Consider the following 18,114-nt stretch of genomic DNA (forward strand, 5'->3'; position numbering starts at 1 on the left):
AAGATTGGTTGAAAGTGGAAATGAGGACATGACTGCTTTTTGTTAAAAGTTTTTTGTAATCAATTAAAATTACCTTCTCTGGTGATATGTGAGGTGGAAGTTAAAACTGAAGGACTCTGAAGTCCATGAGGTGTTTGTCTGTCCTTGTGGTCACTTCATCATCTAGACCAAGTACAGTACCTGATAAGCAGATAATTAATATCTACTAAATTTTGCTTTTTTCCAAAATTTATTTTTATCTCCTTTCCATTTTACCTTGTTTTGAGCAAATAAAAAAATACATTTTTTTAAAAAAGTACTTTCCGGGGTCTACTGTTCACATTTTTATAAAGGCTGTCTTATTTTTCTCAATTAAACCTTTCCTTTTCCAGACTTACAACGTGAAGATATAAGTAGTATAGAAATTGTAGGGGGAGCAACACGAATTCCTGCTGTGAAGGAACAAATCACTAAGTTCTTTCTTAAAGACATAAGTACCACATTAAATGCTGATGAAGCTGTTGCAAGAGGATGTGCATTACAGGTATGATTATTAGTCTTTTTTTAAATTTTAGAATGTATATTTTGCCAGAAATATGGTAATAGGCCTCAAAGAACTTTTTAATATTATCTTGTCCAACCAGTTATCAATAAGCTAAAATTAAATTGAAATTATTCCTGAAATATAAGGGTTGTGTCTGTCCCATTTGTTTGTAAACTATCATAGGACAGTATGTCTGTAATTATACTGAAAAAGCATTTATTTTATGAATTCTTATAATTATTCCTATTTAAAATTCTTTTTTTGAGATTTAAACATATTTTACATCAGTTTTTGTAAAGTCACATTTTTACATCAGTTTTTGTAAAGTCACAGAAAGAGTGCTCTGACACTTTAAAATTTTAACTAGTTATTACCAAAAACCCAGAAATTTTTAAAATGTAACAATTTTATTATAAGAACTTTATTAAGCAGTTCAATCATGGCAACCTAGGGTATGTTTGGTGTTTGTTGATTTAAATATGGTATACATCTTATTTTCAGTGTGCGATTCTCTCACCAGCATTTAAAGTGCGTGAATTTTCCATAACAGACCTTGTTCCCTATTCAATCACGTTAAGATGGAAGACCTCTTTTGAAGATGGGACTGGGTAAGTTACTTCTAAAGCCTTGGTTAGAGCTTGTCCTAAATAAGCAATTGAACCTACTATTCTAAATTAGAGGAATTTATACTTCTTAAACTTGTCAAACACTTTAGAATACTATCTTAGAAACAAGGAGAATATAAAAATGATATACAATCTGTAAACCATTATGGCATATTTTTTAATTAGTATTTTATTATAAAAGTAAAACATTCTCATTTTCAAATAAAAATCACAGTATAGAAATATAAAAACTTAAAAACTTGCATTTGCCGTACCCCAACTCCCTTAGCCCATTTTATTGAGGTAACTAACTATTGTTAACAGCTGGGTATATATCTATCCAGTCATTTTCTTTGAATATCCAAATAAAAGCATGCACTTTTAAATCGTACTTTATTATTAAATTTGCATTTCTGACTGTTGTGAGCTGCAAGTCTTTTCATGCTTTGACATTAACATTTCCTTTTCCATGAACTGCCCAGGATATAAATTGTTTACTTTCCTACCAAAATAAAATCTGTATTTCAAATATTATATTTGACTGCTTTTCAGAAGTATAGTTTGTATAATAAAATAAACCTGTATTTAGGGTTTTGAAGTTGCTTTTAAGATTTTGTTCTGTGTTCTGTACATCTGCACCCCCAAGAAATTGAAATTTTTGCACAAATTTCAAAAAATATCGATAGAATTTGGTCCTCAGATGTGAGCAAAAACATCCTTATATATTGCCTTAAAATATACCTATTCTCAGATAATTTTTCTCATTTTAGTAGGATAGAATTGTCTGTTACTATGTCAGACGTTCTAAAACTTTGAGCCCTAAACTTGTCAAAAGGCACGTTTATTTATAGCAAAACCAGTAATTCTTTTTCTTAACATTTGTGCACAGAGGTCTTTAAAATTGCTGCTTACCATGAATTAAAAATGAGATGGATTCTGTAATTAGGTTCATAGGCAACTTTCTATTTGTTTTTAACTGTTTTCCTGCTCCATTTTAGGGAATGTGAAGTATTCTGTAAGAACCATCCTGCCCCATTCTCAAAAGTCATTACTTTCCACAAGAAAGAACCATTTGAACTAGAAGCATTTTATACTAATTTACATGAAGTGCCTTATCCAGATCCAAGAATTGGTAAGAGAACTCCAAAACGTTTTTTCATAAATTTTAGCCTCTTACAAATATGTTAATATTTGAATCAAGGAAACAAAGTAACATTTCAGCTAAGCCAGCACTGGATTTTTAAAGAAAGATAATCATACTTTTTTCTAAACGTGCACTTTTTAGTGCTCATAGTTTATTTCTGGAATAACAGCAAGTTTGAATCTTTTTAATTCATTTTGAAATGCGTATTTAAAATGCTCTGTAATTGACCTGAAAAGTTTGGGTGAGGGTTATTTTTTAATGGAAGAACTCTTTAATCAGTAAACTGAAATTGTGCTGCCAGACTGACTACATATTCTGATTTTAAACTTATGTTCACTGGCAACAACTAGAATCCAGTTAATCACTGGATTAATACGAAAGTGGAAATAGGAGACTATAATATCCATTTTAGCTGAGTAATCTTTTAGAAGATATAAAACAAAGTAAGATTTACATCATTTAAAAGAGAAGGAATATTAAATTTAAAAATTTTCTGTATGTGCTACTTCTATTGATAGACTAAAAAAGGGGACAATATTAATTTTTCATGTACATTATTTAAAGCAGTAGAAGTGAATTATTGAAAATGGTATTAGTTTTCGAGGGCTTCTGGAACAAAGTACCACAAACTAGGTGGTTTCAACAATAGAAATTTATCGTCTCACAGTTCTGTAGTCTCAAAGTTCAAAATTAAGTTGTTGGCAGGACTGGTTCCTTCTGAGGGCTGTGAGGGAAGGATCCATTCCAGGCGTTTGTTCTTGGTTCATAGATGGCTGTCTTCATGTTCACATGACGTTCTCCTTGTGTATGTATCTGTCTCCAAATAAGGACACCAAGTCATTGGATTAGAACCCACCTGATGACTTCACTTTAACTTGATTACCTTGTAAAGACCCTATCTCCAAATAAGGTCATCTTCTGAGGTTACTGGAGAGTAGGGCTTCAACATATGAATTGGGGCCAGAAGGAGGTCACAATTCAACCTCTAACATAGGTCAGCCAGATTTTTTATATACAATTTTTCTGCCTGGTAGTGTCTCTGTTACTATGGATAACATTATATATTTGAGACTTTTTTTTCTGAAAAATAAAACATCAGATTTCTTAAAGTGAAAAATTAATGTGACCTCAGTAGGTAGTAGTGACTGGATAACTTAGCAATTTTGCTATAGGAAAAATCCAGAAAAAATTTTAAATTGCTTTATTTATGAATTGCCAAGATGATTATGATTTGCAAAGTTTATAGCAAAAAGGTAATATCTATTTGGTTTTCAAACTCAGAAATTGAATTTTGTTATTTTGGTTTTAGTGTAGCAACATTGTAAAACTTAAAAGTGATATTGCCTTCAGTCAGATTGTCCTTGGTTAAGATCCCAACTCTCCTTTTTCCTATTGTTCATGATTTTGGGCAGGTTGCTTAACCTGTCTGAGTGTTTATACCAGGTTTATTAGTATATTAAAAAGGTGATCTGGGGGAAATGCATGTCCCACAGAAATTAATCAGCATATGATAATTTATGATTTTCTTTTGCCAGCATCTGAAAGATGATAGTAAAACTATTGAATGAATGAATTGAATGAGTTAATCTGAGGCCCATGTACTGATCAAAGCTCTTTTTTCCTTAAGGGAGCTTCACTATTCAGAATGTTTTCCCACAGTCTGATGGTGATAGTTCCAAAGTTAAGGTTAAAGTTCGTATTAACATCCATGGAATCTTCAGTGTGGCTAGTGCATCAGTAATTGAGAAGCAGAATATAGAAGGGGATCACAGTGATGTTCCTATGGAGACAGAAACTTCTGTTAAGAATGAAAGCAAGGATGATGTGGTATGTAGAAATTCTGTTTCAAAAAGGTTCCTCTAATATATGCAGTGTCTTAATTCTACCTGGTACTTTTAATAGTTGAAAATATTAATATCTGAGGTTTTGCTCTGAAGTTCTGCTATAGGAATCGGTATATACACTTTTAAAAATACAATCATTAAAGAATAATTCTATTTTAAATGCTCTACATCTTTTCACATTGTAACATGCTTTTCGGAGGCTTGTGTATTTTTCATAGCATTATATGGAAAATATGCATATGTGTGTCTGGAGCCATCTTTCCTAAATTCTTTATTTCTATTAAAAACATTTATTATAGCTAGCTTTTTAGCTTACAGATAAATCCAATTCAGAATGATAAATTCTGAACTGTATACATAATATGTGTTTTTAGATTGAGAATACATGCTTAATAAAGAAATTTTCAGAACTTAGTTAGGAGATATCTGTGGCAGTTGAGCAGAAGAATGTGCTGTACATTCAGTAACATTAAAACAGATTTTTGACAGTTTCTTTATGAAAGAGTTATATGACTCTAACATTGTATTTACTCTTGGCATACTATGAATGAAGGAATCTTAGGAGAAAGTTATTATATTCCATTACATAAAGTTTTCATCTTTTTATATATACTATTTGTAAGTTATTTTAATGGCTTTTGTTGGGTTTTTTTCAAATCATAATTGGAGGTCTGCCCTAGGCTTTTCATATATTTCTGCATGTTAAGAATGGATTTTAAGATTTTAAATTTCAAGACAGTTTCTCCCTTTTGTGAAAGTTGTCTTTTTGTCTGTTTTTACTAACAGTTACTATAAAATCTTTTTTTCCAGATTGATCAGAATTCTACCACTACTCCTTAAAGTACTTCGTTAAAGGACCATGGCATTTTCTTTCATTCTTCTTCCCATGTGTTATTTTCCTATTACATCCTCCCTTCCTTGAATTGAGGAGAAGGAAATACTGTCCTAATATGTTAGTGAAGATACAGTCAATTTTTCATAAGTAAACATAAGAGTAATAGGTGAAAAGTTAATTTTCTTAATTGTAGTTCACAACAATGTATGGCAGACGTTTAATCCATTTAAGATTTATTTTTTGCTAAAATTGAAAGCATTCTGTATGCCTTTTATTTTCTTTTGTTTTTAACATCTTTATTGGAGTATAATTGCTTTACAATGGTGTGTTAGTTTCTGCTTTATAACAAAGTGAATCAGCTATACATACACATATATCCCCATATCCCCTCCCTCTTGCGTCTCCCTGCCACCCTCCCTATCCCACCCATCTAGATGGTCACAAAGCACCGAGCTGATCTCCCTGTGCTATGCGGCTGCTTCCCACTATCTATCTATTTTACATTTGGTAGTGTATATGAGTCCATGCCACTCTTTCACTTTGTCCCAGCTTACCCTTCCCCCTCCCCTTGTGCTCAAGTCCATTCTCTACATCTGCATCTTTATTCCTGTCCTGCCCCTAGGTTCTTAAGAACCATTTTTTTTTTTTTAGATTCCATATATATGTGTTAGCATATGGTCTTTGTTTTCCTCTTTCTGACTTACTTCACTCTGTATGACAGACTCCAAGTCCATCCACCTTACTACAAATAACTCAATTTCGTTTCTTTTTATGGCTGAGTAATATTCCATTGTATATATGTGCCACATCTTCTTTATCCATTCATCTGTCGATGGACACTTAGGTTGCTTCCATGTCCTGGCTATTGTAAATAGAGCTGCAATGAACATTGTGGTACATGACTCTTTTTGAATTATGGTTTTCTCAGGGTATATGCCCAGTAGTGGGATTGCTGGGTTGTATGGTAGTTCTGTTTTTAGCTTTTTAAGGAACCTCCATATTGTTCTCCATAGTGGCTGTATCAATTTACATTCCCACCAACAGTGCCTTTTAGAGTGAGTTCTTTTAAAGCTATTTCACTTTCTTCACCTGTTTTTCTTCAAAGTCTCTGTGTAATGTTTTAGACCTTTAGTTTTCTCTGTATCATGTTAGTGAATCCTGGGAACTAAAAACAAGGAGAGTATGGCACCCATTTTCTACCTCTCCTAGCATTTCTTATTTGCTGCTTCTGTTTGTCTGTGGGCTTGAAATCCAGTTAGCCAGTCCTTTTGGATGATCTCTTGAATGTGGACTTAAAAAACTCACTCATGAATAAAATGTATGAATTTATAACATCTGCTTTGGCCATTCAGAGATTGATCTGCTTACAAGAGTGTTTTCGGCTTACCAGAACCCAGGTAGTTGGTGTTCCGTATAAGGTATTTCTTCTTCTTAAGTGAGATGTTCCTGATTATTTCTTTTATAATTTATATAATCAAGAGCCAAAAAAAAAGGTAACTAACGTTATGGATCATATACTTAGCATTGTGAGTGAGCACATTCACATATATTAATCTCCTTTTAAATCCCTACCTTAGCTGATATGATAGGTGTTGAATAAATTGTAGTTTATTTCCTTATTCTTGCTAATAACGTAAGTTATCTCCTTATCGTTGCTTTTAACATAAGGGGTGATGTTGAGTACCCTGCTGTGCAAAAGACATCCTGTGTACTGTATTGCATAATGGTTCTCTCTAGGACTTCTCTCTTTAATTCTGTATCCAGAAGTTTAAAAACTTAAGGCTTAAATACCATTATAGAGCAGTCTCTCCCTTCCCCCCTCCCAAAATGTGAACAAATTCAAAGTATTTGAAGCTAATTGGAAGCTAATTGTTTTAAGCTTTACAGCAGAAGCTTTATAGCTGAAGGTTCTTTTTACGGTTCCCTAGTTGCTGACATTGCTGGCTCTGAGGTCAATGAAACCCAGACATATATCAGTGAGCAACAGTAGGAGTTCTTTGTTTTTTTCTCTCTTTGCATGAGAGTCAATTTATGAGAGATTATTTTATGGGCCTCATTTTTTCATTAAAAATTAAGATGGCTTCGATTTTCCTGAAAAACCATAAAATAGATTGCCAACTTTTCTTCAATACAGTATAAGGATGTCTCAGAAAATGGACACTTTTCTTCTAGGTATTTAATAATATCTGGACTTATTAGGAAGGTATTACAACTTAGGCTTCATGGCACAGTGAAGGATCAAAGAGACTATTTATCGTACTAATGTACCACAATTTATTCCCCAGTTGTTGACAATTTGGGTGTTTATCTTTTTATCTATTTTTTAATTCAAAATATCTGATTACTTATATGTACCAGGTACTGTTCTAGGCACTGAGGATACAGTGGTATTAAGCAAGATAAAGAAGGTCCCCACCCATCTGTAACTTACATTCTAATGGAAAAGGATAGGCAAGAAGCAACAAGATACCATATAAATATAAAGGAAATTAACAGCAGGGGATGCATAGTGGAAATTAAGTGATGAGGAAAGCCACCTGTGAGGAAGGAAAAGGAAAGCTAGCCTGAAAGATGAAAAGGCAGTTTGAGAGTAAGGAGCAGGTAGGTAGTTATCCAGACAGAGAGAATAACAAAGGCCCTGACGGCAGGATACCCTTTTTTATTGTTACAGATACTAAGGTAGCTGATAATATAAAATATAGAAAAGGGGAGAGTGACAAAACAAAAAGAAATTGAGAAGGTAGGTCAAGGGACAGATTAGATAATTATTCTGGATTTTATTCTTAAGTGCTTTTTCATTTATTCAGCGAATAACTAGAAGTACCTAAATTGTGTGTTTGGATATAGCAGTCAATAGAAAGACAGTCTCAGCCCTCGTGGAGAAGCCAAAGTCTAGAGGCACGTCCATTAACTTACCCGCTAGTGATAATATTCCTATGAACCTTCTTAAAATTATGTTAAAAGACTAACAGGTTACTCTCATATCAATTGTAAGATGTACAGTTTTCCACTTAATATATCTGAAATTGGGATGGGTCATGCAAATGATAATATCTTATATTCACTGTTGCCTATGGCAGTAATCATGAGAAGTTCTCATCATCTGTCTATACATGTGTGAACTTGGTTGTTATTCCTAATGGCATGAGTAAGCAATTGCAACCCCTTGACATTAAACAGATTGTTTAAGGACCATTCAAGGAAGGAATATCAGTCCTGGTTGTTGTCCGAAAATAGTCTGTTGACTCCTTCTGGTAAGATAAAGAAAAAAGCATCATAAAACTTGTAGAATAGAGGACTTCCTTTGGCAGTCCAGTGGTTAAGACTCCACTGCAGGGGGCACGGGTTCAATCCCTGGTTGGGGAACTAAGATACCGCCTGCCACATGGCGCAGCCACAAAAAAAAAAACTTGTAGAAGAGGTATCAGTGGCTTATTAGAGACCATACTGGAGCAATTTTTAAACAAATGGCTGGGTCACTAATGCTCTTGATGGCACAGAGAACAATATTGTGTAGAATAATTCAAACATCAACAACTGAATCAAGTGATTCAGAAGAGTTGGATTCTTAATGTGAAGTAGTTTTAGAAATACCCTAACCATATTATTTGATTTATTTCTTTCAGACATATGAATATATACACAATAGAAGAGCTCTTTCAATAAGTATAAAATAAAAATGCTAAGTGATGAAGTATTTTGGCTTTAATTAGCAGCATTGTTTTCTTAGTATTACATGAAATAGAGTTATTAATGTATTTTTGTCTTTCTGCTTTACCCCAACTCACCACTATAACACATTTTCCACCTCTTTTCCATCATAGGGTTGGGGAAATTGTAGAGTTGGAAGGTGGTAGGGCAGGGAGGATGGGGGGTGGAATTTCAGTAGCTGACCTTTTAACTACAAAGAACAGTGGTGTAAATTATCTTCTAACTTGTTTTTCTCTTTGGCACAAATAAGCATTTATTCAGGATAGCCTTCTGGACATTATATGTATACTTAACTCCATATATATATATATATGAAGACCTAAATTATCCTGATTCCTGAATTCCAAGCTTTCTCCTTTTTATGAGGATGGTGGTGGGTAAGATTAAGAAAGACCAGAAAAACTTAATACTTGTGATTGTTTGCCAAGTGGAGAGTCCATCTTGGCAATCTTATGGGTTGAAAATTTGTCTTTTAGACATTAAAAAAAAATATTAAAAGTTTACATTGTAATAATTTAGAGACATCTACTTTGACAGTTTTGATACATTTCGTTTGAGTATTTTCCTACATTTAAAAAATATAATTGAATTTATGTGTAATACTTAAATTTTGTATCTTTTTCTCTTTATTTTCCCACATTAAGTTCTTTATAAACATTTTTCATGTCAAGTTTAATGTTCTCTTTTTTTGTGAATCTTGGTTTGTGAATTTGACTTGAGAACAATTTTCCATTTATTTTGCAGTTATTTGGCCACAGGTGAATGAAACAAGATTTATTCACATAGCATCAAATAGATCTTTTCATTTTACTTACTACCTGTTAATCTAATTATTTATAGTTACTCTCAAAAACAGCTTCTACTTCACTGTGTTCACACATTTGAAAACAGGCTTGAACTCTAAGCTGCTGTTCATTACCAAACAAATAGAAAAAAGAAAGAAAGAAAAAGACTACAGATATTGTCAATTACATATTTTCTTTGCAGGATAAAATGCAGGTTGACCAGGAAGAAGAGGGTCATCAAAAATGTCATGCTGAACACACTCCAGAAGAAGAAATTGATCATACAGGAACCAAAACAAAGGTTTGTTATACTGTGGTTGTGTCTTTTTGAGATTGATATTTTGAGTTAATACATTTGCTGTGTAATGCATGCTTTTAATACACCTGGTGTTTTTAATTTCGTATTATGAAAGCATATAACCAGAATAAATACATTTCAGTGATTCACTATAGAAGATTTTTAAAAGAATGAATAAAATTATATTTTGGCAGGAAAAAAAGATGTTTTTCATTAATTTTTTTTTCTCATTAAAAATCATGTAATCTCAGAAAATAGAAACCGGAATAGGACAAATGAAGAAAACTTAAATTAGCAATAATGCTGCATCTGAATATTAACCACTCTAAGCATTTTGCTGCATATCATAAAGCATTTTTTTGTGCAAAATAATATTTTTGGAAGTAAAATTTTAAAGGGTAAATGACTCTATTATTAAGAGTCATTATTTTATTAAAAAATGATTGCTGATAGAAGAGAACGGAGAAACACCCTGCCCCAGTCACCCAGATGAATGTGGCTACAGCTCTAAACTATCATCTTTGACAGATTTTTCTAACCTGAATAGAATTTAATCTGTGATGGTTAGCTGTATAGATTTTTTCCAAAGGCTATAAAGATTCAGTTATAAATCCTAGTTGCTCAAGTAATATAAAACCTGAAACCCATTTTTCTAAATTTTTTATTTTATTCAGTATGTTTGCCTTTAATTATTCAACAGCTCTATTGAGATATAATTTACATACCATCCAATTCTCCCATTTAAAAGTACAATTCAAAGGTTTTTAATATACTCACAGAGTTATGCAGTCATTATCACAATTTTACAACATTATCATCACTCCAAAAAGAAGCCCTGTACCCATTAGCAGTAACTCTTTATTTTCCTCCCAACCCTCTCCCTGCCAGCTCTAGGCACCCACTAATCTTTTTGTCTCATTGACTTGCCTGTTCTGGACATTTCATATAAATACAGTGGTACAATATGTAGTCCTTTAATGACTGGCTTCTTTCACGAAGCATGTTCTGGACATTTCATATAAACACAGTCATGCAATATGTAGTCCTTTAATGACTGGCTTCTTTCACTAACCATGTTTTCAAGGTTCATCCAGGTTGTAGGATATATCAGTACTTCATTCCCTTTTATGGCTGAGTAATATTGTATCATACAGATGCATACCACATGTATTCATTCATCAGCTGATGGACACTTAGATTGTTTCTACTTTTTGACTATTACGAATAATGGTATTATGAACAATCATATACAGGTTTTGTGTGGATGTATATTTTCATTTTTCTTCGGTGTGTACCTAGGAATGGAATTGCTGGGTCATATGGTATCTCTGTGTTTAACAATTTGAGGAACTGCCCAACTGTTTTCCAAAATGGCTGCAATATTTTACTATGTTGTCAAAAATGTATGAGGGTTCCCATTTCTCTATATCCTCACCAACTCTTCTTTTCCTCTTTTTTTTTTTTTATTATAGTCATCCTAGTGGTATGAAATGGCATGTCATCGTGGTTTTTATTTTATTTATTTATTTTTGGCTGGGTTGGGTCTTCGTTGCGGTGCGCGGGCTTCTCATTGTGGTGGCTTCTCTTGTTGCGGAGCACGGGCTCTAGGCACGCGGGCTTCAGTAGTTGTGGCATGTGGGCTTTAGAGTGCAGGCTCAGTAGTTGTGGCACACGGGCTTAGTTGCTCTGCGGCATGTGGGATCTTCCCGGACCAGGGCTCAAACCCGTGTCCCCTGCATTGGCAGGCAGATTCTTAACCACTGTGCCACCAGGGAAGCCCTCACTGTGGTTTTAATTTGTATTTCCAGCACAATATTTTTTATGTAGAAAGATTTAGTGTATACAGGGTGTAAAATACTATCAATATTAAAATAATGTTTTTAATTAAAGTATAGTAGATGATAATAGTTTTGTTTGATTTTACTTTGTTTCATCAGAAATCAGTCTCTTAAATTTCTAAAACTAGCTTAAAAATATATTTACACTTTTCTTGCATTTCTTTTGCAGTCTGTACCCTCAGATAATCAAGAGCGATTAAACCAGACCATTAAAAAAGGAAGAGTCAAGAGTATTGATCTACCTATCCAGAGTAGCCTGTGTAGGCAATTGGGCCAAGATCTTCTCAACATCTACATTGAAAATGAGGTATATAAATCAGAATTGATGTTGAAGTAGGTGGTAGTGTGTTCTGAAATTTTTGTAGAAGTAAATGATTATCCCTCAAATTTGTGGAACTAGGCTATAACTCATAAGGAATTATTAAATAGATTATTGAACTACTTTATTTTGGACAAAATGCTGAGCTGTATTTGTGTCATGTACAGTGTAACTTTCACCTTAGTTACATAAAAAACATGGATTGTCTCCACTATAGAGAAAGGCCTTTCCAATACTAGTAATTCTTAACCCCTTTTATTGTGTCTTAACAGTAGCACACCCAGCAGACATTGTATAGGAAAGTATTACCAGCTCCCCTCTTCTAATGTGTTGTCTTTAAAGATTAAGGTTCAATTCAGAATGTTTTCTGACTTCCATTTAATACTTTTTAGAATCTGTTGTCATTCTTGAAATTTTCTTTACATATTTACATGTTTCATTTTACAATCTCTTGAGGAAAAGAGTTTGGTTTCTTTACCAATAGTTGTGTGTAAAAAGTAATTTTTTTATATTAAAATTTACACTTAAGTGGTAGTTACTAATTTCTACGGGCTTGACTGGCATTAAAGAAGGTCAGTTTTCTTTGAAGTGCCACATACTCTCCAATTGCTGCATGTTATTCTGGGAATTTCCTCAAGAGATTTTTGACTTTACAATGCTGCTCTTTCTAGTACTTAAGTATATCACCTATTCATTAATTATTAAAGGCTACACTTTATGTGAAGCAAGCATTTCTAGAGATCCTGAATAATTCTGAATTTGTATGATTTGAGACTAATTTTCTCCAAGGAATGAATTGTGGGGAAGTGCAGCTAATGATAAATTTTGTGTATAAGATTTTTTCTTAAATTCTTAAATGGCTCACTATTTTTTTTTTTTTAAATAAAATTATTTTATTTATTTATTTTTGGCTGCGTTGGGTCTTCGTTGCTGCGGTGAGCGGGGGCTACTCTTCATTGCGGTGCACAGGCTTCTCATAGCGGTGGCTTCTCGTTGTGGAGCATGGGCTCTAGGTGCGTGGGCTTCACTAGTTGCAGCATGCGGGCTCAGTAGTTGTGGCTCGCGGGCTCTGGAGCACAGGCTCAGTAGTTGTGGCGCACGGGCTTAGTTGCTCTGGGGCATGTGAGATCTTCCCAGACCAGGGATTGAACCCGTGTCCCCAGCATTGGCAGGCGGATTCTTAACCACTGTGCCACCAGGGAAGTCCATGTCTCACTATGTTTTTTTCAAATTGGAATATAGTTACTTCACAATGTTGTGTTAGTTTCTGCTCTACAGCAAAGTGAATCAGTTATACCTATACATATATCCACTCTTTTTTAGATTTCCTGTCTCACTATTTTAAATTCACAAATATCAGTGCATTGTAGTATTATGTTTAAAATACTGTTTTTGTTAAAGTACAAATTTTGTTTATTAGTCTTCAGATTCTTTGCTTTTGATTTGACAATAACGATTTTTGTTAACATCGTTAAATACTTTGATATCTTATTTAATCCTCAAACCTATGAAGTGTAAGTACTCTTTTAATAGATGAGGAAACAGGCAGAGGTAGACTGAATCACCCAAGTTCAGAGAGTAACCTTTTGTTTTGGAGCCAGGTAGTCTGTCTCCAAAGTTCAAGATCACAACCGCTATACTGTGTCACTTACCAAAGCCAACATTTATTCAGTACCAGTTATGTGTCAGGCACTGTACTAAATATTTTATGTGAATTACATCAATCTTATTAACAGCCATACGAGACAGATAGAAGTAAGCGCTCTAGGATAAGAAAACTGAGGCTTAGGTTAGGTGACTTTGCTGCAATTTCAAAGGTAGTAAGTGGGAAACCTGGGATTTGAACACCAATATGTACAATGACATAGTCTATGGTTATTTTTTTAAAAAGCTTTTATTGAGGTATAATTCACATACCATACAGTTCACCAATTTAAAGTGTACAGTTCAGTGGCTTTTGGTATTACATTATTAATTTTTTAAATTGTGGTAAAATACATATAACGTGAAATTTGCCATTTTGACCATTTTTAAGTGTACAACAATTCAGTGACATTAATTATATTCACAGTTATATAACCATTGCCACTATCTTTTTTAAAGATTTATTTATTATTTATTTTATTTATTTTTGGCTGCATTGGGTCTTAGTTGTGGCACACAGGATCTTCGTTGAGGCATGCAGGATCTTTCGTTGCAGTGCGCAGGCTTCTCTCTCGTTGTGGTGTGCAGGTTTTCTCTTCTCTAGTTGTGGTGCTTGGGCTCTGTAGTTGTGGTGCGTGGGTTCCAGAGCGCATGGGCTCTGTAGTTTGCGGCACGCGGGCTGTAGTTGAGGCACGTGAGCTCAATGGTTGTGGCACATGGGATCTTAGTTCCCTGACCAGGGATCAAACCCGCGTCCCCTGCATTCTAAGGCAGATTCTTTACCACTGGACCACCAGGGAAGTCCCACCATTGCCACTATCTTTTCCAAAACCTTTTCATCACCCCAAACAGAAACTGTAACCATTAAGTAATAACTCTCATTCCTCCCTTCCCCCAACCCCCAGTAAACCAATCTATCAATACTTTCTGTCTCTATGAATTTGGTAGATAACTCATATAAATGTAATCATAGAATATTTGTCCTTTTGTATCTGGCTTATTTCACTTAGCATAATGTTTTCAAGGTTTATCCACTTTGTAACATGTATCAGAACTTTATTTCTTTTTATAGTAGAGTAACATTCCATTTTGTATGTATACATTTTATCCATTCATCTGTTACAGATCAAGTGAGTTGTTTCCACCTTTTGGCTATTGTGAATAATGCTGCAGTGAACATTGGCATACAAATATGTTTGCGTTCCTGCTTTCAACTTTTTGGTTATATACCTAGGAGTGAAATTGCTGGGTCATAGTGTAATTCTTTTTTTTTTTTTTTTTTTTTAGAATTTATTTATTTATTTATTTATTATTAATTTTTTTTTGGCTGTGTTGAGTCTTTGTTGCTGCGCGCGGGCCTTCTCCAGTTGCGGTGAGTGGGGGGCCACTCCTTGCCGCGGTGCGGGGGCCCCTCACTGCAGTGGCTTCTCCTGCTGCGGAGCATGGGCTCCAGGTGCGCAGGCTTCAGCAGTTGTGGCACACGGACTCAGTAGTTGTGGCTCGGGGGCTCTAGAGCGCAGGCCCAGTAGTCGTGGAGCATGGGCCCAGCTGCTCCGCGGCATGTGGGATCTTCCCAGACCAGGGCTTGAACCCGCATCCCCTGCATTGGCAGGCAGACGCGCAACCACTATGCCACCAGGGAAGCCCCATATTGTAATTCTTTGTTTAGCTTCTTTAGGAGCCACCAAACTGTTTTTTCCCTAAGCTGCAGTATTTTACATTCCCAACAGCAACGTACAAGGGTTTCAAATTCTCCAAATCATCACCAACACTTATGTTCCATTTCTTTGATTATAGTCATCCTAGTAGGTGTGAAGTGGTATTTCATTGCAGTTTTGGTTTGTATTTCCCTAGTGTTTTCATGGCAGCTAATCTGAAACTTTTTGAATAGGGGAAGATGATAATGCAGGATAAATTAGAGAAAGAAAGAAATGATGCGAAGAATGCTGTTGAAGAATATGTATATGATTTTAGGGACAAGCTTGGCACTGTCTATGAAAAATTCATCACACAAGAAGTAAGTCTAAATTTTGTAGTTTTTTATGAGAACTATTTAAATGTTTGCTTGAGAATGCTAATATGAATTATGTAAATAAATGTACCAAATGTGTTATTGTTGTCAATCTTTTTGAGTACATTTAGGAATGGTTCTTAGTTATTTTTCCAAATTGCAGAAGGCTGGTGAGAAAGATGTTTATAAACAAAAAGTCAGAAAAAAAATAAATTTTTACACTTGAAAAACATTTTGTCCTTCCTTGATGACTTTTATTTCTAAGGAGAGCATTTTCAATCAGTATCTCTTAAATGTATAACTAGGACTTGAGAAAACTGTCTGCAATATTGGAGGACACAGAAAATTGGCTTTATGAAGAAGGAGAGGACCAAGCTAAACAGATTTATGTGGATAAGCTTCAAGAACTAAAGGTAAACTTTTTAAAGTCCATGTTAGTGTTGAACAGAACATTAAGTTGTCCTAAAAATTATGGTGTAAGAGCACAGTGTATGTGTTTAATAAATAAATATATAAAAAATTACTAAGGCAGGTATGTGTAAGAGGAAGTATTCTCTGAATTTGAGAGGTGAGTAATGCTACATGATAACTGAAATTAAATAATGTATAATCATATTTGTCTATCATGATACTCAGATATAAAAATTTAGCAGATGACCAGAGTGTTAATATTACTTTCATAAAAGCCATGTTTCTGAGATGTCATTAAGAAGTGATTTGTCAACCTGACCCCTTATCCATTATTGCTCTGCTTCTTTCCCCCTTGACTGCTCCGATTTTGAGGAGTAATACACTGCCCTTTTGTATTTTCACATTGTAACTAATGTGAAATTAGTGGGACACCAGGCCAGCAAAGAACTTGAGAAATAGTACCCCTGCTCTTCAGTGTCCTTTTACAAAGAAATAAGGAGATGTGTCCACCAGCTGCCCTTTTTCTACTAGGTCAGTGGTCTGACTTTAAGAAAAGACCACTATTACTCTTTTCCTTCTGCTTGCTACCCAGCGCTCCCCCACACAGAAAAAAAAATGCTTTAAAAGATTAGAAGTTAAGATTGGAAAGATGACAGGAAATTTTAGTCTTTCCTTCTTTGTGTGAATCGTAGCAGTGCTTTAATGTGCACATGAATTACCAGGGGCCCTTATTGAAAAGCAAATTATGGTTCAGTATATCTGACTTGGGCCCATGATTCTGCATTTTTTAATAAGCTTCTGGGAGATTCTGATGCTGCTGGTCCCTGAACCATTCTTTGAGTAGCAAGTGAATACACAGATGCTAAGTGATGACATTAGTAAGGACTTCTAGCGTATGGGAAAAGGAAGCCCTTCAGGGATTGGCGGGGGCGGTGTGTGCAAAAGAAGTTACTTAACTTAAAAGCAAAAGAAGTTAATACCTTGCAAAAATTACCTTCATGCCAATAAATTACTTTCAAAGGGAATAATTAAAAAGCAACTTGAGAACCTAAGCTTATGAACGCAAAACTAGCTTTACTGTATTTTATCTTGGTGGTTTTTACTCCCCATCTCCCTAAAATATATATACTTGGGGCTAGAGGAGCAAACCAGGCAGCTGAGGCTAACAGAAATAACTGAAAAGCCCAGCAGCTCCCAGAATGGATGATTTCGCTTCAAGTATATAAGTATAGAAATGAATGTTATAGATGTTTTCACAGGCTTTACTGTTTTTTTGAGATGGCTTTTAGGAATTAAAAATGCTTTCAGGGGCTTCCCTGGTGGCGCAGTGGTTGAGAATCTGCCTGCCAATGCAGGGGCCACGGGTTCGAGCCCTGGTCTGGGAAGATTCCACATGCCGCGGAGCGGCTGGGCCCATGAGCCACAGCTACTGAGCCTGCGCGTCTGGAGCCTGTGCTCCGCAACAGGAGAGGCCGCGATAGTGAGAGGCCCGCGCACCGCGATGAAGAGTGGTCCCCACTTGCCGCAACTGGAGAAGGCCCTCGCACAGAAACGAAGACCCAACACAGCCAAAAATAAACAAATAAATTAATTTAAAAAAAAAAATGCTTTCAAAAACATTGACAATAAAAAGTATAATGTGTAAATAGACTAAATGCAATATGGTATCCTGGAACAGAAAAAGATGAAATCCACATAATCTGGAGTTCAGTTAATAGTAATACACCAGTGTTGGTTTCTTAGTTTTGACAAATGTACCACGATGGTATAAGATGTTAACATTAGAGAAAAGGTGCTTGGCTCTTCATTGTTTCCTTTGTAACTTTTCTGAAAACCTAAAATTGCTGTAAAATAAGCTCATTTTTATTTAAATATGTAAAGGATTTGAAAGAAAATATTTGTTTTTCTAATGCATTCCCCTCCTCAAAGTTATAGGAGGCTGTTTTAAAATTTAGAATCTCCCTCCTACCAGGCAGCTGGGGCAAGGGGCTGAATGGGTCTTTTTGTTTTTAAGCACTATACTTAAAATACACATCTTAATCTAATGAATAAATATAACATAAATAATATTCAGTAGGTATTAAATATCAGGAAATCCCAGTAATCATGTTGCTTTTAGAGTTATATGCATTATAAATATTTGAAA

General features: G+C 34.8%; 1 protein-coding gene and 1 long non-coding RNA gene across 5 annotated transcripts in view; one reads left to right on the forward strand and one right to left on the reverse strand.

Annotated features, from left to right (window-relative positions):
• HSPA4L (heat shock protein family A (Hsp70) member 4 like) overlaps positions 1-18,114 on the forward strand; it is a 50,862-nt gene that overhangs the window by 23,278 nt on the left and 9,470 nt on the right. For both annotated transcript variants that reach the window (XM_082389771.1, XM_082389772.1), the window contains exons 10-17: positions 372-523; positions 1,025-1,131; positions 2,127-2,260; positions 3,900-4,099; positions 9,650-9,748; positions 11,753-11,890; positions 15,438-15,563; positions 15,863-15,970. In XM_082389771.1, the coding sequence (XP_082245897.1) occupies positions 372-523; positions 1,025-1,131; positions 2,127-2,260; positions 3,900-4,099; positions 9,650-9,748; positions 11,753-11,890; positions 15,438-15,563; positions 15,863-15,970 (1,064 nt within the window). The remainder of the gene's footprint in view (positions 1-371; positions 524-1,024; positions 1,132-2,126; positions 2,261-3,899; positions 4,100-9,649; positions 9,749-11,752; positions 11,891-15,437; positions 15,564-15,862; positions 15,971-18,114) is intronic.
• The window catches only part of LOC309627649, an 80,169-nt gene that overhangs the window by 21,326 nt on the left and 40,729 nt on the right, over positions 1-18,114 (reverse strand). Inside the window, exon 3 of one of the 3 annotated variants that reach the window (XR_014243892.1) lies at positions 12,770-14,225. The exons of the other annotated variants lie outside the window; for them this stretch is intronic. This is a non-coding gene — a long non-coding RNA (uncharacterized lncRNA). Of the gene's footprint in view, positions 1-12,769; positions 14,226-18,114 lie in introns of those variants that run through there. 3 annotated transcript variants of the gene reach the window in all.

This window comes from Balaenoptera borealis (assembly GCF_965194805.1).
Source record: "Balaenoptera borealis genome assembly, chromosome: 4".
Classification (NCBI taxonomy): domain Eukaryota; kingdom Metazoa; phylum Chordata; class Mammalia; order Artiodactyla; family Balaenopteridae; genus Balaenoptera; species Balaenoptera borealis.